Source organism: Malus domestica, chromosome 06 (assembly GCF_042453785.1).
Source record: "Malus domestica chromosome 06, GDT2T_hap1".
Taxonomy (NCBI): Eukaryota; Viridiplantae; Streptophyta; class Magnoliopsida; order Rosales; family Rosaceae; genus Malus; species Malus domestica.
In genome coordinates this window covers 4,713,454-4,740,934 of record NC_091666.1, presented here as the reverse complement: position 1 = coordinate 4,740,934, position 27,481 = coordinate 4,713,454, and the positions used below count along the sequence as shown (strand labels likewise).

The window sequence follows — 27,481 nt, the reverse complement described above, 5'->3', positions numbered from 1 at the left end:
AAAATCTAATTGTGTTCTTCATTTTTACTTTTCACACACTCCTTTTAATTTTTGACCGTCGGATCGGATGAATTGAAGAATATCAATCATTGTGTGGAAGGTAAAAATAGGGTGGGTAGCGTAATCATTTTCAAAAATAATATTAATAATAATGGGCCAAAATTGAGCCCAATGGCTATGCATGTAAATTGAAGAATAGCAGTAGGATAATTTGGGACAAAGAAGAATCGTAAAACCAGTTAGTGAGACTCAAACCTCTGCCTCCGGCCAGCACAAAATCCTCCGGCGAAGTTCACCTCTATTCTCTTTCATCCATGGATTCTCTTCCCAACACCTTCAATCCAAACAAACGTCTCAAAGAAGAGTTAATACTCTCTCTCTCTCTAACATCCTCTGCTTCACTAAACTGTGTTGATTTAATTTAACTTTGTTTTTGCGGAATTTGATGAATTTTCAGGTTTGTGAGCAATTTGAGTGGATCGTCGATGATGGAGATTGCCGCGCTTACCACGATAATCCCTGTAAATATAGCCTAATTTCAGACTTCCATTGTTCTTTCCGTCAAGCATTTCTTAAATTTAGAAAAAAATGCTCATGTGTTTATACGTTGTTGTCAGATTCTGATACTTCTCCGGCACTCAGTTGGCTCTCATCGTGCTGTCGGTAAGCCAGAAGGACTTTTGCTTTACCAATCTAACTTTTTTTTTCTTTTTTTTTTCCTTCTAATTTATTCTCAACTTACCAAATTATGGTCTTGTAATTGTTTGGTTATTGAACTAAACATTGCTTCTGTAAACTTGTTGTTGGTGTTGTTGTTGTTGCTGCATTCCTGTGTGTGTGCGCGTGTTAGCGGTCACAGTTTGGCACCAAAATGGAGTAATTTAATTTAGCATTTGTACCGGATCCCTTCACTTTACCATAAGCTTCTCATCCCCAAGCTTGTTTGATGTGCATTGCAGCTAATATGTTTGTGTTTCTGATATTAATCATTTTCATGTGATTTTTTGTCTGATATTAATCTTTTTCATGTGATTGTTTTACCAATAGATGTTGTATCGAAGAAAAATGATGATGCAGTAGTTGGTTCTAAGGGATGGGCAGCTTACATGGCTTCAATGTCTCTTGATTTTCTTCTCATTATAGTTCCAATCATCTTAGTTTACACTGTAAGTGTTCTTTACTTGACTAATTATAAAAACTAGGAAGGATCCAAGTGGTAATCTTTGGAGTGGAGACTGCAATCCTTTTTTCCCCACTACTTTTTAAGCTTCTGTAAGCAGGGCTGTTGCCCATGAATCGTCAAAGTGTCTTAACCTTTATAGTTTCTAACTGTATATTCTGTAGATGGGTCTCCTGTTGTGGTCACATTATTTCTTATATAGGGATACATGTCCTATAATATTCACTATGATCATAACTCATGTCAGGTTTTGGCAGAGTGGATGTATATCTGGGCAACTTTGTTGATATTGTTACTACTTTTCAGTATTGCAGCCAAAAGGTAGTATGATACTGCTTTAGTATTCCCCTCGTCACGAGGAGTCATTCATGCCATGTTCACAATGCTAGAAGATGTTTGAATGAGTAGCAGAGCATTTTTATGCTTGGATATAGTATACTAATTCACAGTTGCATGCGGTTAAATGTAGGTTTGGTTCCTATTCTACTTTGAAGGAAGATCCCTTTTCTATAAGGCAAACTTTTTCATCTTACAGAGTCGCTACGGTATGCAGTTTCACTTAGGTCTGCGTAGTTTAATTTTTTACTATAAAAACTTTCCTGCAACTTTTACAATTTTTTCATGTGAACAAAAGTAATTGCTGCAGATGATCATAACATGCGTCTGTATCTTGGCTGTTGACTTCACAATATTCCCTAGAAGATATGCCAAGACTGAGACTTATGGTACTGGCTGGGTAAGAATTTGCAAGCAATATGGAACGCAATTGTAGTCTTCTTAAGCCTATTGTTGTAGTGTCATTACAGTATATCTTGTACCACCTTACTCTTCAAATTGAGAAGTCAAATAACATATGTTTAACATCTGTTCGATTACCATCGTTTTCTTCTGGGTTGCCATCAACTGATGAGTAGTTTCCAATCTGCAGCGAACTTTTAATTCTGTCTGAATTTTGTTTGATAGCAATACCCTCTTGAATAATTCTTTCATTATTTATCAATAGCCAATATAGGACAAGACTTAGGGACGCAATCATAAGTTACTGACACTCACTGGTTCTCTGGTACTAGTTCCAAGTTTTGTTTGAAATGAAGAATTGTGGAATTACTTTGGATCATATTCTTTCTATCACTTCTTTTTCTTCTTTATTCCTGTGCCCTTATATTACTTTCTCTTAATTTATATTTTGTGATTTAGATATTCTGTTTTCTTTGAGACCTACGTCAAATGTGCTGAACATAAACATATCTACTCAATCAATATCTGTTGAGGAAATTAAATCGAGAAATGACCTCTTTTAAATTTTTTCCATACATGAATATGTCAGATGGATCTTGGGGTTGGCTCATTTGTCATAGCAAATTCATTAGTTTCCCGGCAAGCACGAAATATATCATCAAGGTTAGTCATTTATAATTTTGTTGTTTTGGATGTAACCATTGTTCTAAAAATCCCCACCAAGCGCCGCCTAGGCGCTAGGCAGCTGGTCACCGCCCCGATTAATGCCTAGGCGTTTGAAAATTAAGAAAGGGCGTCTAGACTTGCTGAAGTGCCCACCTAAACCGCCTAGGCGCCCGTCTAGACCGCCTAGGCGCCCGCCTAGCCCGCCTAGACCTACCTAGATTGTGACTCACTTAGACAAAAGATAGATAACTTTCATTTTGCATTTTATTTTTTTTCAATAAATTGCAAGAGACTTGTTGAATACTTAAATGAATACACATTATATGCTTGTTCCCCATGTTTTCATTATGTTTCAATACTTCATAATATATATGTTATTCTATTTTGTAGTTTATGATGAAATTATATATATTATAGGGTTAATCTCAGTTTACTATCCTCAAGTTTTGTGGGTTTCAACATTTAGTATATGAAGTTTTTTTCGTCCCAGAGTCATACCTAAAGTGTTAATTTTAGGATAGTCTCATGTATCCATTAGTTTGGATGTTAAGTCTTACGTTAACTGATGACGTGACGTCCATGTGGACAATGACTGGGCACCACGTGTCATTAAGTAGTCCATGTGGAAATGAAAAAATTAAAAATTAAAAATTAAAAAACATTTAAAAAAAAAAATCTTTTGGGCCATCTCATACCTTCCCCAACCCTCCCTCCCTTCTACCTCCCTTCTCTCGCACCCTCACTCCCTCACTCCCCTGATCCCTCCCACTCCTCCCTCCGCCTCCCCGACCCACCTCTTCCCTCTCCTCCACCCTCTTCACCTCCCCTCCCTTCTCTCTCGTCAGATCAACCCAATTTAAAGTTTAAAATTTAAAAACCTAAAAGCAGAAACCCCAATAACCCAACGTCCAAATTATCACTTTGAACGTTTGGAAGGTGGAGGGATCGCTGAGCTCGACGCTGGAGAAGTTGTTGAGCTGCTGGGCAACCACGAGGATGCCGTGCGCCGCCAAAAACGTAGATCTACTGCCACGGCTGCTCTTCCAGTTCCATCCGTTGAGAAACATACCCATAACTTCGAATCCCAAAACCAATGAGGACAAAGAGTTGTTGGAATTGGCCCCGGCTCCTTCCCCCACTGTTTCCTCCTGCTCCTGCGCTGCCACCGCCATATCCGCTGGAAAAGAAAGCTCTGGCTTTTGGGATGAAAAGGAAAGGGTTTAGGTGCATCTTATCTTTTTCTTTTTTTATTTGGAAAAAAAAAATTGAAGAAAAAAAGGCTTTGAATATCGTATTGAACGTGCACTTGATTTGATTTGGTGTGTGTTATTCTTTGAGATGAGCCGAGAAAGATGTTCTCCTCGCTATCTAATGCCGCAATTTCTATGTGGTATTTGGACGTCAGAAAACTTAATCCAATCTCCCACTTCCTTTCTTTTTTATTCGAAGCCCTGCCTACCCACATCTTGAGTCCCCGTCGATCTGCAGCTCATGTAGACAATGATCGTGGTGGTGCTGATTTTCAGATCAGCTTTGGTGGCTGTCGAAGAGAAGAAGAAAATGGGTTGGTGCAGGTGGAGGAAAGGGAAGTCCCGCATCCCTAGGTCATTTTTCATTTGTTTAGTTTTTTTAATTTTTAATTTTTTTTAAATTTTTTTTAATTTTTAATTTTTTTAAATCTTTTGGTTTTTTTTGAAATTTTGGTGTTTTTTTTTTTGAATTTCCACATGGACCCCTTAATGACACGTGGCTTCCAGTCATTGGCCACATGTGTAGTATTCTCCTGTTGTTGTGTGAAAATATGATGTTGATGGCTTGTTGTTTGTTTATGCTTGTTAAGGTCATGGAAGACTGCTATTCAATCTGCTAGTCCACTAATCATCCTTGGGTTTGCCCGTCTTCTCTCTACCACAGGTGTGGACTATCAGGTAGGTTTATCATGTTATCAGGTCAATTTGGTATGTTCACTGGTGTCATGTCTTGTTTTCAGTTTAAGTCAATTTCACAATGAAGGGTGACCACTCCATTCAGCTTCTATTGTAACAAGTCAGTCCATCTAAACACTGATGTTTATCGTGGTCATGTCAATACTTTAATGTGTTCAATAGGTTGTTCAATGCTGCATTAATCTCTTTTTGATCCATTAACTGAATACACACACACACACACACACGTATATTATATATTTTTATGCTTTTCCTGATTTCTTTATCAGCTCTTATGTTTCCGCTTTGTCATGTTATGTTTACACATTCTAGCTTCATGTGGCGGAATATGGAGTGCACTGGAATTTCTTCTTCACGCTTGCTGCGATATCAATTCTTACATCCATAATTAATATTCCCACGCAGTATTCTGGCATTCTTGGCTCACTAATTCTAGTAGGTATAATCGTACTGTACAATGTTATTTTTGGTGTATGTGTTATATTACTTTTATCCTTCGAGTAGATGTAAGTTATAGTCTAATTGGTTTTTTATCCTCCAGGTTACCAAGTTTGCTTGATGCATGGGTTAAACTCGTATCTGCTTTCTAATGAAAGGGGAACTGATATAATCAGCCAAAATAAGGAGGGGTTTTTTAGCATATTTGGTAAGTGCTTGAGCTTGAATACCTTTCATGCTTATTTGATCATTTGATCTTTTGAATAGTTTGGACTCTCCGTCAAGTTCAAAGGACAGGTTTTCTTGGTACATCAATAAAAAAAATATGGGATTCATTTATTTAATCAAGTTGTTAAATGTTCTCATGACTGAGTTTCCTTAACGAAGTATACATTCTTTGGTTTGGTCATAAACTGACATAGGTTGGATGATGTAAGCGATATGTGCTTCCCTTTTCATAATGCTATATCATAGCAAGTAATTTCGCAGAAGAAAACATCAAATGTGTTCCATTTTAATACTTACTTTGGCCCAAGTGAAGTAGTAGTATTAAAACCAAATTGAATGCTGCACCCAGATTATTTTTTAGGAAGAGCCAACACTAAATTGTAATCTCTGCATATATATATATCAGTGTATTAAAAGCGTGAGGCGTGGGCGAGGCGTCCGAGGGGAAGCCCGGCCTAGGCGTGAGGCGAAGCCTCACGGGACCTAAATTTTTTAATATATACACTGAGCGTACACATATATTATATTAAAAATAAGAAGATTATTAATCAATAATCACCCTGAGCACACACATATATTATAAATATATATATACACACATATATATACATATATTATATTATATATGCATAAAATAGAGGATGAAAAGCACAATGAGCACACATATAACAATGCACGCAAACAACACACACATCCATTATATAAAAAATAAAAATTAGAAAAAAGGCATAGAGACAAAAGTGCAAGGAAGAGGTAAGAGGCAGTTAAAATCCTACCCAAAATTTGGGTTTGGGAGTAAAGAAAAAAAAAAAAAAAAAAAAACTCACTGAGGCGCGCCTAGGCGGGTCCGGCAAAGCCTTTCGCCCACTCCAGCAAAACTGAGGCGTTAGCCATGGAGCCCAACCTCAAGGGCGCCCTAGGCGCGCCTCAAGGCGAGTTTTTTAAAACACTGATATATATATATAATATAATCATATATATATATATATAATATAATCAGGGGCGAATCTTATTAAGGGCCAGAGGGGGCGCGTGCCCCCCCTCAAATTTTTGGCTTGGAAAAAAAAGGTGGTCTGAGCAGGACCCAGGGCCCTGCTTAAATCTCAGCCGCTTTCCGTCGCTCGATATGACGTAGATCAATAATCAACTCACCACCACCAACTCTATCACTCGGTCCTCATCCAAAACCACCAAGAGGCGGATATAACACAAAATTGTTTAGTTGTGTAGTTGATTCTGGCAGTCACAAAGAAGAATTCCCTCCTCCCATATGTCTAACAAATTTGACGTCCTAGCCTTGTAACATATATAAGTTATCTACCTATTCACTATAACAATATTGACTCTAAAGATACAATTAAAATGGCACAAAGGGTGGGAATGTACGCTAAGCACACAATGGTTATGGGTTGGCCAATTGCTCGACAAAATGCCTCACTTAAAATTGAGAAACATTTTGGCGCTTCACGCGCTCTTTTTGGAATTCCACAAGGACCTAATCTGCTATTGCTTAGTTGTGCCCCCCATAAATGTTTTTTTAGCTTCGCCCCTGAATATAATCATGATGTTTCTCCATGCTCATATATTGAGAGATAAAAGTGTCAGTATCTCAAGATTGATACTATTGACCGAACCAAGATTGATGTCCCTAGAACACATTTAGTTTATAGTATATTGTAAGTAACCAGGAGAAAGTACTCTAGATTGAGAGTATAGCAGTTCATGGTTAAGTCGGGTTTTAATTAATGGTATTTGGTTCTAGGATCTAAGACTAGTATCTTGCTACTGAGTTGCTGCTTTTAGATTTTCTCATTATTATGAAAATGTAGAGGATATGAAATCTGAATAGAAAAGGAGATGAAAATGAATTAAATCAAAATACTAAAGGAAAGTATGTCAATTGCCTTTTTTTAATACAATACACAAATTATATCTTTTACAATGGTATCCCTTTCAAATATGGAAGTTGAAAGTTAATCATCGTTATTATCATCACCATTTCCACTGAGCTCAATTCATCCCACCTCTATATTTCCTAGTGTTATCTGTAACTCAAACAACAAAGTCATATGATGTAATTCATTGAATAATCCAATCGTGGGTATTTGGGGGCTGTAAACATCTGTGATATAACTGGAAAGATTGCCATCTTCTGCTGTGCATTAGTACCTGTCTTTTTATGAGTGCTAATGAATTTGGTTAGCACTGAGAGAAAGCTGAGTTGTAATCTTTCAATCGTGATGTTTTTGGGTTTTCTTCTTATTGCTTAAAGTAGTTTATTGCTTTCATACCCAGGATATTGGGGCATGTACCTTGTTGGTGTCCAATTGGGAAACTTTCTTCTATTCAATTACCATTCCTCTGCTACAATGGGAAGCAATAAATGGGCAACAATTAGAGTTTGGATACTTTCACTTCTCCTTTGGTATTTCTCTACTCCAAGTCTTATTGTCAAATTTATTCTCTCTTGGAGCTATAAGGTGGTTGCTGAAGGTGTTAAATTCTTTTCTGTTTCAGGTTATTAACTGTGATTATAGACCGCCATGTAGAGAGAGTTTCCCGTCGGATGGTATGTGTACTTCTGCTTTTACTCAAATTTTGTACGTGTTTGAATAGTAATTTTTAAGGAAACTAAAGTATGTATGCATTTTTGCAGTGCAACCTGGCTTATGTTACACTGGTTTTGGCCGTAAATTTACAGGTTAAGCCCTTTTCCTCTTTTGATTTGAATTTAAATGGCATGTTCCCTTCTGAAATTATTGATTTGGATGTATAAAATTTAACTGGCATGACCCCTTCTGAAATTGTCGTTGTAATTGAAAATATCCTCACTCGTCTTTAGAAGCTTTAATTTTCTGTTTATAAGATTATTAAAATAGAAAATTATTTAGAATATGTTTATCGGTAGTATCCGTAGAAAGAATCAGTTCAAACAACTTCCCACTATTTTGTTTAACTCCAACTCAAGTTGTCACTCATTTTTCAGGTGTTGGCAATATTTCTTCTCTCTGATTTTCTCCCCGGAAGCAAAACTTCAGTGCTGGAAGAAGCATATAACCGCAATTTGCTGGGGACATTTCTTCTGGTATACTACAACGAACTTTTTAAAGTTTCTTGTGGTGACCAACAAATGTTTGTCTGGTTTAATCAACATTTGCAAGCTTCCATTCTCTCTTGCTGCACGCGTAACACAATCTGATTCTTCTTCCCTGCAGGCGAATTTGCTCACGGGTTTGGTGAACTTGATGGTGGAGACCCTGTTTGCATCGGCAGTCAAAGCCCTTTTTATTTTAATTGCCTATACATTTTCGACAACCTTCATCATTGGACTGCTAGATTACTGCGGCATCCGGTTGAAATTTTGGTAGGTCGACCATCAAACTGGCAATCTAATTAGTTAAGGACATGAATCAAATGAAATCACCAGAAATCCTATGAAGTTGTTACTCTTGATGACAATGGTTTTTATGTTCCTTCTCGGAGCCACCTATGTTAACAACTGAGCCACCCAACCCAACATGCATACGCACAAGCGCGCACACACGCAGAGAGACAAGAAGGTCCTTCTGCACTTCTGGAATGAGATTGAAAACATTAACGCTTCGTATCCTGAAACACTGTAACGCTTTGTAGTTTGTAACATACTAATTGATTAGCGCTGTTGCGGGTTTAAAAAATTAGTCAATTGGTGTTCATTGTAAGGGGTAAAGAATTTGTAGTTAACGCCAGAGTTTAATCTTGCTTTCTCTTCTAGTGCAGTATGATGTATTGGGCATTAAAATCATGTTGTTAGTCACTCGGTGAACAAAGATTTCACGGTCATATACCCTTGATGTCAAAGCTGGAGAATAAATAGCTGTGTTTTTAATGTCCTAAAATTTAATTTCAACCAATGACGTAAGCAAATCTAATGGTAAGTGGTATTATGCATTCTTCAATCACCTGGTGGCCAAGAGAACGTTTGGATGGGTAGGCAGAATTGTGAATGTAGGCATGCAGATTGAAATGGTATGGTAATTTGGGTATAGGCATGTGGCATCGGTTGTCGAGTACGATGACAAGTCAAGATTTGGTTTGTGCAATGGAGACGAAGATGTAGCCTTCCAAGCTTCAATTGTACAAAAACAGTACCCTAGAAATCTACAAGAGAAATCAGAAAAGCAAGTGTGACAAAATAGCCAAAATGGCGTCGTTTTTGTGGTAAAATATATAAAGTAAAAGTAAAAGTGAAAGTAAAAAATAAAGGGCAGAAAAGGTTTGAGTAGGTCTTTGAGTAGACTTAGATTATGGGGCATCGTAGGAAATGTAGTTTATCGAGAGGAGCAGAAGCAGATGGTCACATGGATTAAGTTGCAGAGAGGCAACAGTCTGGATCGGTTCGTGGTCCCAACTCCGAAGGCCACCATCCTAACTTCGTAAGGCCACCGTCTTCCTTCTTTCCATATGTCCTCGTTCAGTCACTATAAGAAAGATTTGCAGACAGTCAACCTACATCGTCTGCTTCACTCAAATTAAGATTATGTATTGAAATTGAAATGAAGTCTTTCAATATCCATAGTTCTCGATCATTGTTAGATTTCAGAAAACACTAAGCGTTAGTCGGCGGCAAGCTGGTGCCTATCGCCTAAGTGTTTATGTAGTACCTAAGCAGACTAGGCGGTATTAAGTAATAAATCTTATAAATTAAATTAAGTGTACTATATAATATAAATAAACATTCAATAATATGGTATTTTTTTAAAATAAATTATGTAAAATTTTAGACTCTATATTGGTTTTGTAGCATTTTCATTTTCTAGGCCCACATTGTTAGGTTTTTTCTCATTCATAAAAGAGAAAACTAATGAAAAAAGACTTTAGATCGTTGCATTTTAATAAAAAAACTATCTACTAACTTTATTAATAATAAAGACAAAATAAAAATAAAAACAAAACATAAAATACAGCACATGCGCTAAGCGTGCGTACCCCCGAACCCACCCCCTCCCTTTCCACTCTTTTTTTCTCCTTGGTGTCTTAAGAGTTTGTTTGTTGTTTTTTTTGTTTGTTTGTTTTTTGTTTTTTTTCTTCTTCTTAGAATAAGAGAAAGACTTCAAATTGCATACATTTTCCAGTTTTATTTTTGTGCTGTTGTTTCCTAATAGTAGTAAAGATGATGAGAGAATTTTCAATGTGCCCGGAACACAGATCACGTGACACACCCCGACCCAGAATGTCCACTAAGATTCCAAATCGAGATGTGTTGGCCGACACCTAGAGGGTGACGAAGCTATAAAGTGTGACGATGATGAAAAAAAATGTGAATACATTTGAACCTAAGAGTGCATAAATACCAGAGTGCGCTAGTGAGCGGGCATGAACCTATTCACATGCGATACAGAGCATAATTAAAGTACAGTAAGGTAAGATAATGATTATACCATCATAAGAAGCCACCTATACTGGGAAGTGCCACAGATCCTCTTCGATACGGAAGCTTTGCTACTAGAACCTAGAGGGGTGCAAGATAGAAAGTGTGAGTGGGCAAAAACAAAGCTTTTCAAACCGTTTCACTTATCAAAGATAATAACCCCTCGCCATAAAACCTGTATAATTTCCCAGAAAATAGAATATATACCTATATCGAAACCATGCTCGGAATAGTAACATCCATATGTATGTCATGCTCAATATTTCAACATAATGAAATAAGTAAACCAGGTGAAATAAATCCATGAAAAGTAATATGTCAGCCGGATCCACTTATTGTGGCATGTACGACTGAACCTATAGCTCATCCAATATCCAAGTAATGTGTCAGCCAGATCTACCTCTTGTGGCCTGTATGTCTGAACCTATAACTCATCCAATATCCAAGTAATGTGTCAATCGGATCCACCTCTTGTGGCCTGTACGGCTAAATCCATAGCTCATCACATATCCATGCATACTAGTCGGAACCACCTCTAGTGGTCTGTACAATAGGCTGTGTGTAAATAAATACTCTCAAGCGCTACGATCACGTGACGGCTGTGCGAAGTATTGCAAGTCACCTACGAGTCGGAACCACCCAATGTGGTCTGTACGACAGGCTGACACCTACCTTGAATTCAAGGTGAGCGTGTGGTGCGGGAGGTGAACGATCACGTGAAGGCTAGGTCCTGTCCTCGGGTGAGAGCACTAACACCGAGGTGCAAGTTTATGAGCTCTAACTGCATCTAATATGACATATACAACTCATGGGCAACCTATACGACAATGTTGGAGTTGCCTCTTATTGTAACCTGTATGACAGTGTCGGAGTTGCTTAAAACGTAAATATAGTTATGCCATAACTCAATCATTCCAAATAAAATGTAATCATAACCATGCATCCCACATTTCTCAACATATACTTATTGGAACTTACCTATGCATGCTACATTCACCTTTGTACTTCAAAGCATTCACAGTAATTATACGCAGTAATATACTTATGGATATGCCCTGATATAATCCAAATCTTAACCATATCGTAGTGCTTCCAAATATATATATATATATATATATATATATATATATATATATACACCTATAATGTGGCGTAAAAGGCATAATCTATAACGCCCTACTCTCGAACTATTTATTTTCAGGAATAATTATCGGTGACAAACTCAATTGAACACTAGTTTAACTAACTATCAATACTACGATTCTTTACTTCAATTTCTCAATCCCTCACACAATGATTTATGACCAACATCCAATCACTAATTAATAAGGTTAAAACTCACATTTTCTACCAATGCCCTTCACATTGCTCAATTCCCCAAACAAGGCTAGTGTCTCAATTATTTAGTCTCATTTATTGTATGGTTGCATCTAACGTCTCGTTAGATTGCCTATGTACCCTAAATAGGGATCAAGCCATTCATAGTTCACATTTCCAAAGTTCAACCCAAAACTAAATATATAATCATTTAATCTAACCTATACTATACTCGTACTTCCAAACCACTGCAGTTAGGTTTCAAAAGTATAATTAGAATAATGAAATTCACATAAAAACACCATGTCGGCTCCCTGACAGTGCGCCGCCGCACCAGCCACCGCTGATGGCGGTCGGCCGCTCCGGCTCGTCGAAAACTCAACTATATTTAAAAATTCTCAAAAATTACAAAAATAAAGATCTCAGTGAGTAGAGTAACTTTCATACCTGCAACCGAGGTCAATTTGGCCTGGAAGAGCCCCAATTTTGCTAAAACCCGTCGGAAACCCTAGTTTTTGGTGCCCTCAATTTGGCTCCATAGCAACTCCGACGCCCCCAAACTTGTTTGGGCTTTATTCCTGAGCTTAAGAGGAGTATTTTGGTGGTGGTAATTTGAGGGTTTTGTTTAAGAATTTGAGGGATGGCTACCACGAACCCTTAGCCTCGCCGTCGGCCCTTTGATGAATTTACACTCAAATTCCTTCAAATTTTAGGTGGATATGGAAGAGGGAAGACTAGGGAGTAGTTTCTAGGTAGTGGTTTGCTTTGATTTGCTGGAAAATAGCCAAATTTGGCCATGGTTCTCTTCGGGTCGCGCGGGTCATGGGATGATCCGTTTTCCCCTTCCTTTTCTCTTTTCCTCCTTGCCCTTCTTTCTTCTCTTTCTGATTGGGCAGTTTCTTCCTCTCCCCTCTCCCAATTCGTCCATCTCCCTCCTGTGCTCTCTTCCTCCCCTCTCCTTCGCTGCCATCAGGCAGCCTCCCATTTCTTCCTTTCTTTCTAAAAACTGATCGGTTCCTCTTCCCACAAGATGGGAGTTCAATTTAATTAACATTAAACTTAAAGTAACTAATTTCAAATGTTTGTAACTATACCGATATGAATTGGACTCGCAAACGGCTTTCGCCTATGTGTTCGTACTAACGAGTACTATTTAAATACGCTAAAAGAATAAGTCATACTTTTCTCTAACGATGGTCAACGGAAGTCCAAGTCCTTGCCTCTAGGGTTAATTATGAAAAAGCACTTGAAGTGCTTCTAGCAAGAAGCACATAACTGGTGCTTTTAGCAAGAAGCACTTCAAGTGTTTTTGGATTCTAAAAACATTTTCTTTGAAAACTTTCATTCATTTAAAAGCACTTGTCAAATGAGCCCTAAGAGTTAGAGTGCATTTCTAACTAATTTAGTTTAAACCCCTTTTTACATGAAAGCCCCATAACACTGCATGACACTTTGATCAACTTAGCTCGTGAACTCCTCCCTAAACCCATGAGATTCCTGGAATTGGATCCCATCCTGATCCATTTTGTGGGGATCCTAGAGATCCCCACATCTTAGTCATTTATAGTGTATCGTGCAGTCAGAAATTATTTGATTTTTTTTTATTTAAAATGAAACACAAATAATATTTGATGAAAACTGACCATACGATGTACGATGAACAGTTAGGATGTGGGAATCTCTAGAATCCTCACAAAGTGAATCGAGAGGATCCTCTTCCGAGATTCCCTACCGTGAACGACAAAGGCGCTGGGTGCTAGCTACCGTATTCGGCAGAAAGCAACCAATTGTTTTGAGCATTTTCAGTTGTTCCCTATTGAATGAAAACCCAATTTTCGGTGCATGACTACCGAATACTGAGGCTCACGATGATCTCACACAGGTTTTTTTTGGTATGTAGAAGACAAAACCAAAATCCTTAATGGACAAGGTGCAAAATTAAGCTGCACAGGCAGATGGACAAGTCTTTATCTCACTTTTTCTATAGATAATTCATAATTGAACAGATGGAGACGGTGGTGTTACTTGATGAATACATCTTTTCTCCTTTTCAAATAAGGTTGCTCACTTTCTAATTGTAATTAGCAAATAATAAATCATCTTATTACAATTATTGATGATTGTACTAGCAAGGATAATACAGGCTTTTTTTTTTTTCTGGATGTATAGGGTGATAATTATTCTATAATTCAAGTACAAAGTGACATAATTAAGGACTAGTGGAAGTTAGGCAAATATCAATTACTAACCACTGAAGCATTAACAATATATAGTAGTCAAGAGGTCTCTTCTAGGAGAACAACGTAAATGGCACAAGTACCACCATGTGGTGTTTTGTGTCAATGAAACAACGGTACGTGGATAAAAATTTATACATGTCATTATTTATTTGTACAAAACATCACTGTTGTGGTGTACTCGTATCGTGTAAATCCTATACTCTTTTAAGAGATGAAAGTGGCTTTGGATAAGCGTGTAAGGAGGCTGGCCGTGCAATCTGAGTCTGATTTCTTGGTTTCCCACTTCAAAGGTGTTATGCAGGATTTACATCCTTTGGTGGTATATATGGTTGTCATCGCTTGATGTCTCAGCTTGATCAAAGTGAATTTAGTCATATTTGTACTGAATGGAAAATGGTAGCTGATGGTTTGGTAAATTGCATGTTTCATTCAACCTTGGCAATGTCGTGATTGATGAACCTCGATCTCCCATCGATTGTTCATTTGAAACTTTATTTGATGATATTTGTAGGGTGGTTATGGCTGGGGCTATGTTGTTTAAGCCCTTAAATTGAAACTTTCTTGTTTATAATTTTTCTCACACGTTGGACCCCCGGCTCTCTTTGTAACAAAAAATAAAATAATAGTAAGAATGGAAGTGGTTATTCAGAATATTTCTCGCCTATCCCTAGGTGATACAATTTTGTTACTCTTTAATTACATGACTTTATTACGAGATGAAATAGATAAACGAATAATTATATAAACAGAGGTAGCTCCATTTATATATGTACTTTGTCAAGAAATTTTATGCGTACTTGGAACACTCATCAAGATTTTATTTATTTATTTTTATATTTCCCACTCCTACTGGACATATTAACAATTTGAGTTGAATTGTAACATCATGTGACGGTGTTCTAAGTACACAGAAAAGCTCTCGTGCTGTCAACTAAAGGTGATAATGAGGTTGATTTTAAGGAAAACTAATGAAAATTGCTTGAAAACTTTGAGTTTTAATGATAAGGACAACATAAAGGATAAAGTGAAAAGTACCAGGTTTGACTTTTTAGTGTAAAAATGTGGTTTTTCGTTAAAGTGAACAGTACCGCGAGCTTTTCGTTAAAACTCCCTTGATTTTAGGGTTAATCAATGAGGTTTTACCCTTGGTGAGTGATGTTTCATTTTTATTATGAGTGTTCACATATCTTGAATAATATGTCAATTTCACCAACAGGGTTGACAATTGACATTGCAATGACCACCAGGTGTAGTTGCTGCTGGTGTTTGACATGTGAGTGCCAAAGTGATCACCAGTATACATTTTCGTTTTATTTCGCACTAAATATGTACACAAAGTAATAAATTAAACAAAATGAAAATCTACCAATAGATCGAGGGACCTCATGACAAATGGTCCCAGATGGCAAGACATTGCAATACCAAGCACATGCATGTTTAGTTTACATAAGAAGATTTTATTAATTAATATATAGAATACCAGTTTCGAAACTTCATGCTGCAAGAGAATTTACTCATCGTTTGATCTTAAATCAACCAAGTGTCATTCAATTTTTGCTGTACCTTTTTCTCTACCATCGGATTAAGATACCGAACAATGGATAACCACAGTTTTCTTAGACCAAGAGGTCTAAAAGAACGGGACTCTATATATATATATATATATATATGTATATATATATGTATATATATACGTATATATGTATATATATATGTATATATGTATACAAGAAAAGAGAATCTAGCTAGGTTAAGAGTATGTACGCGAGCCAGTCCTTTGCTGCAAAAACACATCACAGATTTGAATGTGATGAGTAGCTTTTGCACAGCTTGTTATGTTGTTTGTATGCATATTTCTATATAGATTTGGGTCCCCCTCTACTCTTCCCTTCTCTCTCTCATCTCTTGCAGAAACTGGCATGGCCCAGCTTTTTTTTAACACCGTCTCTCAAATTGGACAGAAAACCAAACCAAGGATGAGAGAGAGAGAGAGAGAGAGGAGAGTCCCTCTCTCTTTCCTTCACTTTCCGAAGCTGAAAAGCACTTCACCTTTTCTGCCTCTCTCACGTGCACCATCTCTCTCTCTCTCTGATATGTGCATGTTAATCTGAAGAGAGGATGAGTTGAGTTTCGTATATAAAATGATTGTGGTATTTGAATAGAAAAAGAGCTAAAGAATCAAAGTCCGGAGGTAATGCTAAACAAGTGAGGAGAGGAGAAGAGAAGAGAGAAACACACACAAATACATAAGATAATAATGCCTTTATTAGAAGATCCTCCTTTCAACTTTATCGTCTATGATACCATCTCTGCAACCCCCTACACCAGCCAAGCTCAAGACTACTCTTCAGAAACCACCAATAATTTCATACCTCCTAAAAAATTCTACTACTGCAATAACGCTGCCGCCAAAAGTAGTAATACTAGTGTGATATTGGAAGCAGCAGGTGGCGGTGGTGGTAAGAAGACGAAGCAGATGAGCAGCAATCAGCAGCCGCAAGGGCAAGGGGAAGGGCAAGGGAGGAAGAAGAGAAGGAGAAAGGCAAGGGTTTGCAAGAACAAGGAAGAAGCTGAGACGCAGAGAATGACTCACATTGCTGTCGAAAGAAACCGCAGAAAACAAATGAACGACCATCTTGCCATTCTCCGCTCTCTCATGCCCGACTCTTACGCCCAAAGGGTAAGCCAAGCCTAGCCTACTACTGCTTCACTACTGCATGTTCATTCATCAATTTCTTCTCTTCCATTAGCTTAAACTCTATCTAGGAAGAGTAGTCGAGATGCATAATTTTAATTTATATATTAATTTCCCAATTAGCTTTACAGGGGAAACACAATTTTTTTTCTTCTTTGTTAAATATAACTTCTAATCTATCTTAATATTATATATATGTATGCATGCATGTATATATCTGTTTACCTGTCCACCTTTTCATCATCACATATGCATAATAGTACTTTTAAACTCACTTTTTTCCTTCATTTTTGTATGTTTTGTTTTCTTCTCATTGTTTTTGGTTGTGCAACTGCATCTGCATACAGGGTGACCAGGCCTCTATAGTAGGTGGTGCCATAGAATTCGTGAAGGAACTTGAGCATCTCCTACTGTCCCTTGAAGCTCAAAAGCTCCAACTTTTCCAACATCAACAACAGCATAATCCAGAAGATATTGTCGCCACCCCCTCCAAAATCGTGCCATCATCCCCTTTTACACAATTACTGGAATACCCTCAGAAGCACTCGTGGTCTCACAGTCATTGCCCTAACAATAAGTACACTTCAAAAACCAAGGGGGCTACCGCTGACATTGAGGTCACTTTAATTGAGACCCATGCAAACCTTAAAATTCTCTCACGCAAAAATATTGCAGCAAGATCACAGCTTTCCAAGTTGATCGCTGGAATTCATTCACTTCACCTCACAATCCTTCATCTCACTGTTTCAACCGTGGATCCATTTGTTCTCTACTCTATTAGTCTCAAGGTATGTATACTACTTATTTATGAAATAATTAACATTAACTTGAACCAAAGTTTAGTTAGTTAATTCACATTCTGTAATTGTACTATCTGGAGTTTGAACACATAAAATTGTCACGCTTGTTGTCACACTTTCTAATAGAAGAGGCCTCAAGACTACATAATTTGCAAACATTTGGTGGGGGGCAGTTTTGTCATTTGCTTAGGATGGTCTCATCACTAATAATTGGATTTACATTTTTGTGTATATGAGTGGTGTATTTGCAAAAAATTGTTTGCATATAATTGTAAGAATTCAATGAGTTAAATAAATTGGTCTAAAATTTTAACGTTCTATATACATGTGTGTGCAGATTGAAGAAGGGTGCTTACTAAGTTCGGCAGATGACATAGCAGCATCACTTCACCACATGCTTAGAGTGATAGAGGAAGCAGCTGCCAGATTATTGTGTTAATTATCTGACTAGAATCACCACAACTGCTGTGAATTAGGCTTCTCAATTTCTTTATTGTTGGTTTGTAGTTGTAAGCTAGTAGCTACTGAGTTAATACTCGGTTTTCCTTTTCGGTTGTTTAGTGCACGGTTTCCACATGTAACCAGAAAAAAAAAAACCCTCAATTACAAGAGCATCTTGTATGAAACGGGGATAACGCCATGGTGGCATACGTACTAATGATACAAAGGCACATGCAAAGAAGCTAACACATGTCTTTTAATCATTAATTAGCACAGAAGACCACTGTAAGGTTTATAAGAAAAAAATGATACGACAGCTCAAGAACAACATATTAAGTTATTTGAATACTCCAAGTTAAGCCTAGCTCCAAAATAAAAATAAAAATGAGAATTATAAAAATTGGCCTAGTAAACGTCATTAAAACTTCAAAGGAACCAAAACGGCATAGTATCATGATGTCTCGTGTGCATGAGGCCTTTATATTTTGCCTCTCGACTTGCTTGGCATGTTCGGGTAGCTTTTGTGGGTCAATTTCCTTTCAGTTGCTACACCCGTTTGTTTTCCCATGTCTTTTAACAAATAGAAGGGAGTCCTGCCTGAGAGTATGCCATATATGTGCGTGGAGTAGGGGTGCGCATCGAGTAGTTCAGCTTATGTTGGACTTCAAATTATTGGTCGATCCTATAGGCTCGAATTGGTATTGTTAATCTAAACTACCTATTAACAAAATCTTCTTTGTCAATTACAAGATGGTGAAAAGACCAAATTAAACATGTTAACCAAACTAAGAACAATAACCAAAATAAAAGTTACGGTCAATATGGTAAATTAAACACAAAATAGTTTTAATGTTTTTTTTTTTTTTCAAAGCCTCACACCCAGGTAACCATATGAATTGCCTCCATTTTCTCTTTCACGTTTTTCTCCCAAATAAAATAACTTTTAGTGATGAAATAGTTATCAAGGAACAACCGCTAAAAATATGAACCCCCTTCAGCAACGAAAAATCGTTTGAAGGTCGTAACTAAAAAGCTTTAGCAACCATTTTATATTTTCTCTCTTTGTAAATTTTATTTTCAAAATTTTAATAAGCACATGCATATCATGTGTACAATTACTAGTATCCATTATCAACCATGTAAATATCCACCACGGCAAGGGAAATACATTCCTTTAAACTAGATACCTATCCAGATATCCAAAAGGTGGTTTCACAAGCTTGCCAGGGAGGTTAAGTGTGAAAGGCTACAAAGGTCCGTAAGATCTGAGAAAATTCTTTGATAATGTATATACTTTAATTGACTTAGGAACGTTAAAGTCCAAGCCCGTGAAACATAATTAAATTTGCTAGAAAACAGTAAAATTTACTCCAAAAGCAACAATATACTAATCGGAGAAATATTTGCATACCACAAGTGTATATCAATCCGTCTAAAAAATATTCACACTTCGTGTACTAGTTTTATACCCTAAAAATGATGTTCTATACACTCATCATATGCAACAATTTATGGATTTAAAAGCTCACGGAGTCTAACAAAGGATTGTAAACAGATCAATATAATACCTATTTCAGAGCAAAATCTTTGATTTTGCACTTTAATCCAAATACCTAGTTTAACAGAATCTTCCGCTTGAAAATGATCTCCTCATTGCAACTGGACTCATAACACAATGCAGGAGTACTCCTTTTGTATGGCTAGATTTTCCAGCTCCTCCAGCTGACTGTTTCGAAGAACCGGCAACGTCATCTGAGCCTCCCACATGATCAATATCATTGTCCTCCTCATCATCTTCGTCATTCATGCGAAGAATATCTGCAACTAAAACACGGTACCCACTTGAACCGTCCATGGAAACCGACCTTCTAACTGCTTGATGATATACCTCATGATCTCCTGCAATCTCAATGATGGTGCTATCTCTCCCCTCTGCATTTCCCAAATCACTAAAAGCAAGTCCCAGTGATGTCTTCGGAATAGTATGATCTCCATGTATTGCTTCCACGTTTTGAGAAGAACCCCTCTCTGAATCTTGTGCCGTTACCACATTTTCATATGCTCCTTGGCTTTCAGCAAATGATAATGTATCGCGATCGGTTAATGGAGGACTTTCAGACACTGCATTAGGAGGCAACTGAGAAGCATTTGCAGAAACTACGGTAGCACGACACAAGGGGCAATTGGAGTGAGATTTAAGCCATGTATCAATGCAAGGGAGATGGAAAGCATGATTGCACTTCGGCAACAACCTCAGGCTCTCATCTTCTTCAAACTCACTCAAACAAACCGAACAATCTGTTCCTTCGACCAATCCATCTCCTTTCTTGTACTTGCAAACTGTTAATGACTTAATCAAAGCCTCATCTAAGCCAGCCGTTGTGATATGCCACGGCATATGGATCGACTGGGTGTGAGCGTCATCGAACTCCTCATTCTGGCCATGATTTTCTCTTCTTGCTCTCCTCCGGTCCTCGTTACCGCAGTACTTGGAAATTACGGTGTAGTAGCTCACAAGAAGAAAAGCACTGACCAAAATGCCGATAATTGCAATAACAAGAGGAGAGAAAATGGGAGATGATGAATCTTCTTGAGGAAACTCAAAGGCAGGTGGGGGTGGTACTGCCATGTAACACCACTGTGGGCAATACAAACTACAAAAGCCTTGGGAACAATCTTTGGTGTTCATATATGGTATCCAAGTCTTATGGCTGCCTTGAGACCCCATCACTAATCTAAATTCTAAAACCCGCCCAAGTTTCTGGTCACACTCTCAATATCATTTGTTTCATTCGTCAATACAATTTGCCCTAGAGATCAGCACAAAGATTAAAAGACAATGATGTTAACAAGAAGAAAAATAATTGAGGTTAAAACAGTTGTTCGACAATTAATATAGCGGAGGTGCTAAGTTTTAAGACTGCAAAGTCGAGGAAAAGGCTGTCGAAATGACCAAAATTTTACCTGAAGATTGCTTCTTGTTTTGATTGGATTTGTTGGGGATTTTTTTTTTTGCTAGCTATGAGCACACCCTAAACAGACACTGAATTTGTAGAGATTCTGCAGAGTTGTCAAGGCAGGAACAGCAAGTACACAATAGGAGAGTTTCTGCTATTTAAGTTTATTTGAAGGGAGACAAGATTGGTTGGGACTTGTGGGAGAAAAAAGCAGCTTGGAAAGCAAAAGCAGATCAAAATTCAAAGACTAGGAGACGAGAGGTGTGGTGTTTTCTGCTTTTTCTTTTCATTTCTTTTTCTTTGTTCATTCTCTTTTTTTGTCTTTTTCTTTTTTTTTGTTTTTCAATTTGGTTGGGAGATAATATACTTGTGGACTAACGTGCTGGTGTTGGTTGGGAGTTTCATTAAATTAAGGTAGTAATGCATTTGCAAGTGAGCATATCGCATTCCATTAAATTGGTGAAAGAGGCATTGTACCAAAAACTAAAACTAGAGCCGCCATGATGGGTGTACCAAACTTTCAACTGCATTCTTGCAAGAAATCTACACAACTACCTTTCATATCGCGGTTGCATATCACCATTTTGCTACTCTCTCTGTCCTTCCGTGAATCGTGTAAAGTGTTGTGAGAAGAGAGAGAGTGACACAATGGGAGTATGCAGGGAAGGTTTTCTACATGGCTTGTGACAAACATTGATTAGTCTCTACTTTAGACCAAAGAGAACATATGAGTCAATGATGACACAGCCTTTCTAGGTTGGGTAAATAAAGAAAAGAAAAAGGAAGAACATAATGTTAGAAACAATATCGCAAAGATGACCTTCTCATTTAAACATTAATGTTCCACCTTCTCGGTTCTTCTTTCTAATCTTCCTATGTTGCATGATGATCCGAACCATATATGTTTCTAGGTCATCCATTAAAAATCAACTCTGCCAAAAATCAACAAAATCTGGTATCTTTTGGTCATTTAACGATTATCCAATAAAGATAAGAACCGTATTTTTCAGTCAACACTAGAAAGCCTATGATTTTGCTCATGATGCAACATTGTAGAAGAAAAAAAGGAGTTGAGAAGGTAGAACAAACTGAGAAGCACAATTTCTGATTTGATTATTTTTTGCAGGGTTTATCTTTAAAGAGTGAAGGAGAAAGTAACGATTCTCATCATGGTTGAACTTTACAAAATGAGAAGGAAAGCCGAGAATGTAGAATGAGAAAGTTCGACTGAGAAGATTAGTTAGCATCCTCCAATGGGATATGTAATGCTGCTCCATTCTCTCTTCAAAATCCACAAACGTGAAAATGTGGGTCTCAAAAAAGGGGGCTTAGAGAGTGTTGTAGGGACCAACGTTTTTTCCCAACATATTGTTGAACAAATCCCAGTCCCCTAAAAAAACGAGAATAAAGCATGACTTTAAAATTGGGTAAAACCCAGCATATTATTGGTCAAGCAAGTCAAAAACTAAAGGAAATGTGATATTGTATTAAAAAAGCTGACTTGTGTCAGGAGCCTTAAGACTTAAGGAAGACTTGTTTCTCTACCAAACTTTCCAACCTTTGGCAAACTTTTGCTTTCTCCAAACTGAACAGTTTCCATGTGAAGGTAGAGTAAAAACCTTAATAAGAGGTTATACATTAAATTAAGGTATCATGAGACGATTACGAAGCTATCTTTCGTCACAAAGGACGACTTAATTCCCTCTCTGCTATACAACTTCGTTAAACTTTGGACCACCTCTTTTCCAAAGTCACGCCAATCCTAGATTCATCTTAGCCTGTAAACAATTTGTACCTTCTTTCACACAAAATCTAAATTTTGAGAACCTAGACGGAGCCATGCTTTAAAGCAAACTATTGTTTCGCCTTTTACTAAATATAAAGAACCTACCAATGAGAATGTCCTCAAAGGTGACTCCAATTTCAGAAGGAGAAAAAAAGTGATTGCATTGGAGGGAATCGAAGAACCCTCGACCTATCATAATCCCAACCCATCTCTCACCGCTCGAGCTTACACAAAGATCTTAATCTCAAGACTGCAGCAGTACAACAAGCAACATAATGTCAGTCCCTAGCTTCCTTTCACGTGGTCCAGTTGGGATGAGATGTGAGAAAGAGAGTTTGGTTCCAATCAACTAATAGAAAGAAATGCTGCTATGAAAAAAAATTTACAGAAAAAAAAAAAAAAAAAAACATTGAATAAAATTTGACATGCTTTTGATCGAATTTTTACGATTCTAAAATGCAAAACAACAAACAAAGTGATTGATTTGTGGAACTTTTGCAATTTAACAAGTAACTTAAAAGTTCAAAATGAATCCCTTCAATATATGATCATCAATTGTGACTTGAAAAGAAAACATCAACTACTATCCTAAGCTATGCTCCCGCCTTGATACAGCTATGATTAGGTTATGCTAGCCCATTTCAGTGCTCATCAACCCTGCAGCCTCCGACTACTTTTTTTCATCAATTAAACCCCCAAGAAGGAAACACAACGAACAAAAATCTTTCTATTTGTAAAATCTGAAGGTCTACCTCCTGTCCAAACAAGATAAATAACAAAGCACATGGACACCTGTGTGTGCACACTCAAATATTCTAGTATCCAAAGGCATTCTGTCCCAAGAAAGGGTCAACTTTGTTATGCATACAATTAGCATCCAAAACAATAGTTTTGTCCAGAAAACGTCTGAAAGTATATGTTAGAAGAAAAGAGAAATATGTTGGAAATTTATCCCTAAACCCTAAAATGTAGGATTAAATTGTACTCCGTAAAGAGGATTTCATTGAGTAATCACAAAGGTTAAATAATTACTCTCTATGTGGTACAATCTAGTAACAAGTATGTCAACATTTTAGAAAGACAGAGAAAACAACCATTGTTCCAAGCACTGAAAAGCTGATGAAAGGAAATGACAATGAAAAATGTACAGACAACAGGAGGACACCTTCCATCTCTACATGGGGGGTTGAGGTCAAAATTTCTGCTTTCCCAAGATTCCAATTATAATCTGCAATAAAAACGGATTAATTTGGTCAAAAGACTGTCTGTGGACTTACGATTCTTCAGGTTGACCCTCAAAACTATCTCCCTCTTCCTTTTGGCTTCCAGAGTCACCAACATTTTGGCTTCCAGAATCACCAACATTCTTCTCACTAAATTTTAGATTAATTAGTCGGCCCATCAATTCCTGCCAAAGATAAAATGTTATGTGCCATTTTGAATGTAAAACATTAAATGTAGGAATTTCACTTAATATTTTTATAGTTAACTGTAACGTTAATGACATAAAATATTCCGGTTAGTAATTCCTTCGGTAACATATTTGATGTATACCGCCAAATTATTCACTGCATCTAGCCTATCCATATATCTTGTATATTAATGACTCTTTCTGCCAATGTAGACTACCGCTGAAATCTGAATCTGTTTACTTAAAGCCTCGCATTCAAATGCACTGTAGTTCTTTCTTCTTGGTTCTTCTTGGTCTAAAATGTTTTCGAGTAACAGAATCCAAAGTAAAACAAGCGACAATATTGAACAACACATTAATATAGTGCTCTGTGGATAATTAATAAGATTCCAATTCCATATATCATGCTTTCAAGTATTTACCGAGCAGATACTACCAACCCCAATTTTTTGAACCAAGAGTAAACTCCTGGCTTACATAAGTGGTACAATTTTCTCTACAATAAGTGCAGACACCCAGAACCTATAGATGTATGTGTGCAACATAAAAGGAATCCATATTACGGTCTTCTTTTGAAAGTTAAGATACTAAACCAACTTATATCACCTAGGGAAGCAAAATGACACATCCATATGAGCTGCTGTTATAAAAGCTTGAGCAGAGAAATAAAAAAGAATGACAATGACCGACAAAGTAGATATACATTTCTTACCTTCCCTTGCAAAGAAGAAATTGCAGCCTCTGCTTCCTCCTTTGTTGTAAAAGAAAGAAATCCATAACCACCAGACTTCCCAGAAGGGCCACTAAAGACAACCCTGGCTGAAACTGGAACTTTGAAATTTTCAGAGACAAAATCTCTGAGATGGCTTGATCTTACTTTCCATCCCAAATTAGACACGTAAAGCTTATATCGTGTCTCTCCAATTTGGGGATTGGAGGGCGGTGGGGAAGGTTTCTTAAATTGCTTTGCAAACTCAATTCTGATAGTCCTACCCAACACCTCCTGTATCAAATAATTCGGAAGTGAAAAATATGCTTACAGATATATGATACCTTGTTTTGATAAGAAATAGAATTTTAATGAGTCAATACTATTACAATTCTTGTGGACAAGGTATCCACTAAATACTAACAGCCAATGCAGAAAAGCTCTAGCTAACATACAACATAAACGATAAACTCTATCTAAATAAGAACAGCCAATGCAGAAAGCCTAGTGCATGTCAGGCGTGCAACAAAATAGCTGCTAAATTACCCAACATAGTACCGCCTCTGTGAATAAAACAACCGGTAATTATATTTTTTCAATCTTAACGATCATTTCCATCTCTGCAATGAAGATATCATACAAGGATACTTTGATACAGTTCGAACCATTACCAAACTCATTTATTTAGACCACTTCAATGAATCAAAGAGAACTCGAAAAGAACAAAACTTTTAAGTTCTTAAGAAACAATTAATTTCATTGTGTTGGCCATTTGAACAGAAGGAGATAAACTTGTAGCTATCGCACGCCACTCCAATCTCGTAAATTACCTAAACTTTCCTTATCAAACCCAAAAGCACAAGCTCTGTAACCCATAATTCAATTGATATCGCCCGAGTACATGCTTAACATTCCAATTAATAAAACCTAATTTGAGATTGCGAGTAGAATATCAACAACGAAGGCAATCATAGAATACCTGAATAACTTACATGAGAGTGAAATTTATCAATGACGGCCTGAGCTTCTTCCCCGGAATCCATTGTCACAAACGCAAAGCCTCTGCTCTTCCCATTTTGTTGCTTTATAATCTGAAAAATCCAACATTTACTAATATTATTACCCAACATTTCAGTTTTTCAACTACAAAGCGACGCAAAGCAATTATGCCTTTACACTCTGGTGCAGTTCGATCCCACCCCCTGACAATAATTACAAATCTTGAGGAACAAAACAGGGAGAGAAATGTAAGCACCTCGACGTCTTTGACAGTCCCACATTCGCCAAAGAGGTTCTTGATATCCACCACAGTCAGAGACCATGGCAAATTCACTACGTACAGCTTTCTCTTCTGGTTTTGCTGCTGGCCTTCTTCTACTGCTGCTTTTTCTTCTTCTGCTGTAATCTCCTCCACCGCAGAGCACAGCAGCTCAAAACGGAGCTTTCTTGTGGGGATGCGTCGGGGACCGGAAAGAAGAAAATTGAGGGAATTGGGAGGCGTAGAATTGGGCATATGAAGCTTGAGGGGAGCCGATTGTCTGGGGGACGAGTTGAGTTTGGAGGAATAACAAGGAAAAGAAGAGGAGTAGAGGAAGGGGACAGAGAGTGCAGCCTCAAATGCCGCCATTGTTTTGAATGTTGTGTGCAGAAGAGTAGGGAGGGAGTGGATAAGGGGCGGTCCTGGTGGACACTCGAAGTCGCCACTATTTCATATTCGGACAATACTTGCGAATGACCTCATTCCCTTGAACAATATCATAATTGAAATTGTTTAATTTTTTAATTTTTATTTGAAGATCATTTATACAAAAAAAAAATCATTTTAATCGAAGATTATTTAGTCATTTGAAATGTATAGAACAAATCGAGGTGTAGGGTACCGAGTAACGTATTCATGATGTGCGTCCATTTGTTTGTTGATATGTTTGGATGATTAAATAATCATTAATTCAATTTTTTTTAAGAGTGATCTTCAAATGAAAGTTAATATATTGAATGATTTCGATCATTGAATTTATTTAGTTAAGATACATTATTTACAAATAATGATATGTACTTCCCCACGTATAATTACTTCTTCTTATAGGTGGAAGCTCGAAGTCGACATTGTAATTACATTTAGTTAAAAAAAAAAATTACTTTCCATGACTTCTTATGTTGTGAAACTAATTATAAAAAGGGGTAAGAGACAGAGGGGATGACACAGAGAGAAGGATTTAGATGTATAAGAATTGTGTTTTCACCTCTTAATCTTGTACCTTTATTTATAATAAGAATAATGCTAGGAAAATCAAAAGTTTAAACCAAATAATATGTCACCAATATGAAAAAAAACTTATGTGAGGCTTTGCTTGCGACTAGACATTGCTGAGTAGCACTACAATCCAATCAAAACTCGCCACATGGCAAATCTTAAATATAATCTTTTATATTTAAAACTCCTATAATTATTTTTCCTACTAATTAATATGGTCACAAGGGCAACAAAATGGAGGCAGATGTTTATGCTTGAATCATAG

The 27,481-nt window shown here is 37.2% G+C and overlaps 4 protein-coding genes and 1 non-coding gene across 7 annotated transcripts; 3 read left to right on the top strand and 2 right to left on the bottom strand.

Moving 5' to 3' along the window:
• The first annotated feature begins 185 nt into the window (after positions 1–185).
• Positions 186–9,064, top strand: LOC103436909 (uncharacterized protein At4g17910). Of its 3 annotated transcripts, none has more exons than XM_029104463.2 (17): positions 207–364; positions 458–521; positions 618–663; positions 1,048–1,166; positions 1,428–1,501; positions 1,650–1,725; positions 1,827–1,916; positions 2,508–2,581; positions 4,111–4,188; positions 4,425–4,512; positions 4,843–4,969; positions 5,072–5,176; positions 7,492–7,621; positions 7,714–7,765; positions 7,853–7,897; positions 8,183–8,281; positions 8,412–9,064. In XM_029104463.2, the coding sequence occupies exons 1-17, from the start codon at positions 315–317 to the stop codon at positions 8,562–8,564; spliced, it is 1,470 nt and encodes a 489-aa protein (XP_028960296.2). In that variant the 5' UTR covers positions 207–314; the 3' UTR covers positions 8,565–9,064. The 3 variants fall into 3 exon arrangements, with proteins under 3 accessions (XP_008373584.3, XP_028960296.2, XP_028960297.1); XM_029104464.2 differs by having other exon boundaries at positions 214–364; positions 1,438–1,501; XM_008375362.4 differs by lacking the exon at positions 4,111–4,188 and having other exon boundaries at positions 186–364.
• Positions 3,861–4,001, top strand: LOC114825721 (small nucleolar RNA snoR136). Its single transcript, XR_003774552.1, has one exon. It is a non-coding gene; the product is annotated as a small nucleolar RNA snoR136 (small nucleolar RNA).
• A 7,089-nt stretch (positions 9,065–16,153) lies between the features above and the next one.
• On the top strand, positions 16,154–18,340 carry LOC103436907 (transcription factor bHLH71). The gene is made up of 3 exons (XM_008375360.4): positions 16,154–16,843; positions 17,206–17,646; positions 17,996–18,340. Exons 1-3 carry the CDS (start codon positions 16,421–16,423, stop codon positions 18,095–18,097), a joined length of 966 nt encoding a protein of 321 aa, XP_008373582.1. The 5' UTR covers positions 16,154–16,420; the 3' UTR covers positions 18,098–18,340.
• A 1,123-nt stretch (positions 18,341–19,463) lies between these two features.
• Positions 19,464–21,531, bottom strand: LOC103436906 (RING-H2 finger protein ATL51-like). Its single transcript, XM_008375359.4, has 2 exons — positions 21,064–21,531; positions 19,464–20,909 (listed from the first exon to the last, which is right to left on the bottom strand). The coding sequence occupies exon 2, from the start codon at positions 20,825–20,827 to the stop codon at positions 19,718–19,720; it is 1,110 nt and encodes a 369-aa protein (XP_008373581.1). The 5' UTR covers positions 20,828–20,909; positions 21,064–21,531; the 3' UTR covers positions 19,464–19,717.
• Positions 21,532–23,821: 2,290 nt separating this feature from the next.
• On the bottom strand, positions 23,822–26,721 carry LOC103436905 (28 kDa ribonucleoprotein, chloroplastic). Its single transcript, XM_008375358.4, has 4 exons — positions 26,218–26,721; positions 25,955–26,053; positions 24,966–25,256; positions 23,822–24,250 (listed from the first exon to the last, which is right to left on the bottom strand). Exons 1-4 carry the CDS (start codon positions 26,587–26,589, stop codon positions 24,116–24,118), a joined length of 897 nt encoding a protein of 298 aa, XP_008373580.3. The 5' UTR covers positions 26,590–26,721; the 3' UTR covers positions 23,822–24,115.
• Between the last annotated feature and the right edge of the window lie 760 nt (positions 26,722–27,481).